This window comes from Myotis davidii, unplaced genomic scaffold (assembly GCF_000327345.1).
Source record: "Myotis davidii unplaced genomic scaffold, ASM32734v1 scaffold168, whole genome shotgun sequence".
NCBI classification, from domain to species: domain Eukaryota; kingdom Metazoa; phylum Chordata; class Mammalia; order Chiroptera; family Vespertilionidae; genus Myotis; species Myotis davidii.
Genome location: NW_006383016.1, coordinates 5605704 through 5610707, shown reverse-complemented (window position 1 = coordinate 5610707; position 5004 = coordinate 5605704). Strand labels below are relative to the sequence as shown.

Below are 5004 nucleotides of genomic sequence, written 5' to 3'. Positions count from 1 at the left end.
AGCCCTTCCAATACCCAGTCTGGCTGGGAAAGGCGACATCCCACCTCTTTTTCTAGATAACCTAATCAGCGTAAATGCCAAATTTTGTTTTGAACAGTTCTGCTTAATACAGAGCACACGAACGATAATCTAATACATTCTTTACAGCCCCACATTATAAAGATCAATAGCACTGTCATGTCGGGCTGTTGACGTGTGTAGTAAATGGTCCCACACGGCTGGGCTCAGAGGGTCTTCCATCTCCTCCCTCTTTGTTTGGCTACAATTTCTTGCAACCCTCTGTGTGCCCAGATGTACCTTCAATCTGCATTTATAAGAGCCATTCTGCACTTGCTATGGGATCGAATACCATGGCGTCTGACAGTAATTTTTCCAGGTGCTCAGAAATCCCCCTTCTTTTCAGGTTTGTCACCATACTATAAAAGATTAAAGCCGAAAACATTTTAAGCTCTGAATATCTGGGTAGGTTGTTATTACCTACATACATATACCTACCCTCGGTACAAAATAGCACAAAACCTACTGAAAGCTATGAGGATAACAGTACCAGTCTTTTTAGAAAAAGCCATGAAACCTACAAAAAGCCAACATCTTTACACTTTTTTTTAACAGTCAATCTCATTGTCATTTTACTTTGCAGTAGCAATTGAAACATTATTTATTGAAAACTGTGTAATTAGAACAAGGAATACATTAAGCCCTGTTTTTTTCTTCTTCTTCTTCATAAAAATATGATTGTTCAGGGGATATTAAGCTGCAGGCAGAAAGGTTCTTAATGGATGAAACTGCTGATTGATGGAAACTGATGGCACATTTCCAAACTGGTGGGATAATTCCAGAGAGAAGCTGATATTTCTAGTGATGATTAGCAATGAGTCTTCGCATATTAATTCGCCACTGCCCACCCTGGTGAATCTGATTTAATAGAGTGTAAAAATGGTATTTCATGGCCATCAGATAGAAACTGGGTAGTAAGAGAGCTGCTCATTAATTTCCAGGTTCACACATGGCCCTGTGGGGTCCCACATGACTCTCTGGGGCCCCCCCAGTTCACTCAGGTCCTTTCTCCTCCAGCACTTCTGAGCGGGGACCCGGGACTACTTTTTGTAGTGTTATTGTCTTGAGAGGCAAACGTTGGTTTTGATGAAACTTAATATTGTTTAGGATCATTTAATAATTTGGTCACTTAAAATTAAATAAACAATCATTTGTCACATCTATCTGGAATGTCTGAAATATTTTTATTAAAAATTCAACCACTCTCTGATTAAAATTCATGTAATCCAGTTTCTCAAAGTTTTGCTCTTTGTTTTTCTAGGTCAGTGGTTCTCAACCTTGGCTGCACATTAGAATCACCTGGGAGTCCTTTTAAAATCCCGATTTCTGGGCCTCATCCTCTGGAAATTCTGTTTCTTTGTCATGGGGTGGGGCCACAGCATTAGTAGAAACAGAATTCCGGAGGATGAGGCCCAGAAATCGGGATTTTAAAAAGACTCCCAGGTGATTCTAATGTGCAGCCAAAGTTGAGAACCACTGATGTAGGTAATGTTTTGACGGGATGCACACCTAGGGCCCCAGGAGAGGGAGGAGGCCCCCTTGCTGACCAGCTGGATCTGTCCGCATTGCAATCCACTAGCCTGCAGGTGGGACGGTTTACCTGGCTCCGAGGAACAAAGCAAGAGAAGCAGTATTCTGTCCCATAATGCTCTCATGTCAAGTTAAATTCTGATATTCCTCTCCCGACTCCAGAATGCTAACAAAGGGTGAAGAGCAATGCGGTCATCTGCTCCCCTCCCCCACCCACCCGCTCACCTCCTCCCATTTTTCAATGCTAAGTCACTTCCTTTGTATTTTTCTCAGGGTTAATGAGATATTCAATAAAAACCATAAGCCCAAAAGGAGGCCAGCATGTTGCAGTCTCACAGGCTCTGGTGAAGCGAAGGGTCTGCCCAGGTCGCAGGGATCAATAGTGTCAGCTTGTAATCTGTGTGATCTTATTCCAAACAGACAAGAAACCATCCTCTGAGGATAAATGAAGCCCGAGAGGAGACACAGCTATAAGCAGGCCTCCCTCCCCACGTCCACCTGCGGGAGCACGGCCTGCGAGCTTCGGGCCTGTGGTGCAGGCTTTATTTCCTGCAATAGGGAGTCTGTAAGTATTAAATCGTCAGCCAGCAATATGCCTAGCTGTGCTTCTTTTTCCTTCCTAAAGTAATTTCATCCTTTAGCAATTTCCCACGTTAATTTAAATATGAAAACAGAGGGCTTATCTAGAGTACAAAATAGGAGAAGCTTTCTAATGTATTTCCGAGCATGGGCATGCCTCTCTATGCAGCTCGCAGGGAGGATGCTCAGCATCCCACGGTACCCGGCTGTCGTCATGGAAACTCCTCTGGTGGGCGGCATCTCATTGTCCCTGTGGCCGTCCAGCTGCGGCCCGAGGGGAACGCGCCACACGCACGTTGACTCGGTACGAATGTGAACTCCCTCCCCTCGGAGGAGACCCGGCGATAGGTTAGTGTTCGGGGACAGAAGGGCGCTCACCCCCGGAGAAGGAGATGGACACCAGGGCCAGGTCCTCTTCTGCGTGCTGGATCTTCTCTGCCACGACTCTCAGGACCTCCTGGGCTGTACTGGACACTTTGGCCTTCACGCTGACATACGAGTGCTCCGTGAGGTACACGTGGCAAAACACTGCACAGGACAGAAGCCTAGTCAGTACACACACGGAGGGCCGTGGCTCTGAGGCACAGACTTTTTTAAATCAAGTTGCCCACCCTCTTCGTTTCACTAGTATGAAACATCCACAGCTAGACGTGCCTACTGATGAACGCACGTGGGTGCCGGAGGGCATATGCAGACAAATGTGTGCTTGCACACACACGAGAAACAGGCTTTATGTGCTACTGGGTGAGTCTGAGTAGGACTCGGGCTTCCCACACGGTCATGAGAGATCCAGGTGCGTGCTCACGGTGGAGCCGGTCCACCCAGCACAGGGGAGTCTGCGGAACCTGTACTTTTGAGTTCCTTTTGTGAGGGTTGCTGATCGCCCAGAGCAGTCTACTGAAATGTCTAGCATACATTTTTATTGTACTCTCCATTTCTGGACAGTCACAGTGACCCAATCAAGACCACCACATTTTGTTATTACAATTCTCTTAAACTTATCTACGAAATTGTCATTTGCCATGGTTTTTGTATACAACCTTTTTTTATTCTTAATTTTTTTAACTTTATCTTTATTGCTGACATTATTACAGATGACCCCATATTTCCCCCCTCCCGTAGCCCACCTCCACCCCCACCCAGCCTCCGCCCTCTCTTCCCTCTGGCCATCACCACGCTGTGGTCTGTGTCTACGGGTTATGCACACATGCTCTTTGGCGAATCCCTTCACCTTCTTTCATCCAGTCCTCCCCTCACCCTCTCCTTTGACATCTATCTGTCTGTTCCATGTATCCATGCTTCTGTTTCTATTTTGTTCGTCAGTTTATTTTGTTCATTAGATTCCACATATAAGTGAGATCATATGGTATTTGTCTTTGTCTGACATGCTTATTTCACGTGGCACAATAATTTCCAGGCCCATCCATGCTGTTCAGTGGTGGTGAGTTTAGTTTCCAACTAGTGGTCACATTTCTAGCCATTTTAACTTCCTTTTTATTGTCTGCAGTGCTAATAATTATTACTAGGACATTATCACCAGCTGGGTGAACGGGTCCTGGAGAAATGCTTCTTTATGATTTGGTAGCAGGAACTGTTTTAATAGCAATCAAGATAACTGACACATTACTTGCTTATTTTCTCAGCTATTTTGAACAGTAGTGTCCCTGGGACACTATTACATGATCAAAGAAACGGTAACGCCCAAAGGCTGTGTTTCCAGGCAACATTACACTCTTCCCACCGTTTCTTCTTCTTTAGAAAAGACAGGAGGACAATGATATACTGAGACATTTTTCTCTCCTGTAATACAACATTTTTTCAAAAAGGAGTGCAGCTGCTGGAGAAATTTCATATGAAATTTAAATGGCACCACACAATAACCCCAGGGATGTTTGCACAGAAATGCAAGTAAAGCAAAGACAAACTATGAGTTTACATGTGCCAACCTCAACGCAGGCGCGCCACCAGGAGGCACTGCCAGTATTTAGCTTTTGGTTTCATTGGGTGTGTCACTGAGACAACAGCATCTCACAAATAGTTGCTTGATATGTGGTCAACAGACTCCTGAGGGACAAAAGGGCCTTTTTCCTTGCATAGGAACATGGAACTTTTGAGCAAGGCAAAGATCCCATCTACAAGCCACTAAATGTGATGTAATTCACAGCTTGCTTAATGAACTGATGAACAAAAAGAGGCCAGGGCCTTGGAATACTCAGCTTGGAAAACGAAGCAATTAAATTGTGAGACACACAGGCAAGGAAGGTCAGCAAGCAAGGCATTAGAGGTGAGACCATTTTGTTTGTTCTTCCACTTCTTATGACACAACAGCACCCTCGCAAGCACCATGATGTACAAACACCACCACAGAAGAAGTGTTCTTGTGACATTGCGCTAAGTGTGCAAGAGGCTGAGCAAAGGTTAACGCTCTCGCTTTGAACTGCAGTGCTGCCTGAGAGGCCAGTTAAGGGAGAAGGTCTCTGAGTCACCTCGAGTGAACGTTTTAATTGCTGTGTTTCCCGGCTCTGCACTTGACTCAGCCCTTATCCAAACAGGAGGAAGCCGTGTTCTGTTCCGTTACAAAATGTTATCATAGAAAAAAGCATGTCAGCATCTTCAGGGAGCTGTTTCCCCTCGTACTGACCGGTGGGTCCCGAGCCTTTGGGGCACTGATGGGCATGGACTGAGGACATGCTGGGCGTGGGGCACTGCCCAGCACCACCATTTCTTGCAGGAATTTTGATGGCGCATCCTTCCTTTCATTATTCTCTCAGAGATTTCTTTTCTAAATGTGCCCTGCGCATGGGCTTCAGTGGCCTTTCCAGCTAGTCAGGCCAGGGG

General features: G+C 45.5%; 1 protein-coding gene across 1 annotated transcript in view; it reads right to left on the bottom strand.

Annotated features, from left to right (window-relative positions):
- RAPGEF5 (Rap guanine nucleotide exchange factor 5) overlaps window positions 1–5004 on the bottom strand; it is a 153630-nt gene that overhangs the window by 30121 nt on the left and 118505 nt on the right. The window contains exon 17 of the mRNA XM_015558131.1: window positions 2545–2694. Coding sequence (XP_015413617.1) covers window positions 2545–2694 — 150 coding nt within the window. The remainder of the gene's footprint in view (window positions 1–2544; window positions 2695–5004) is intronic.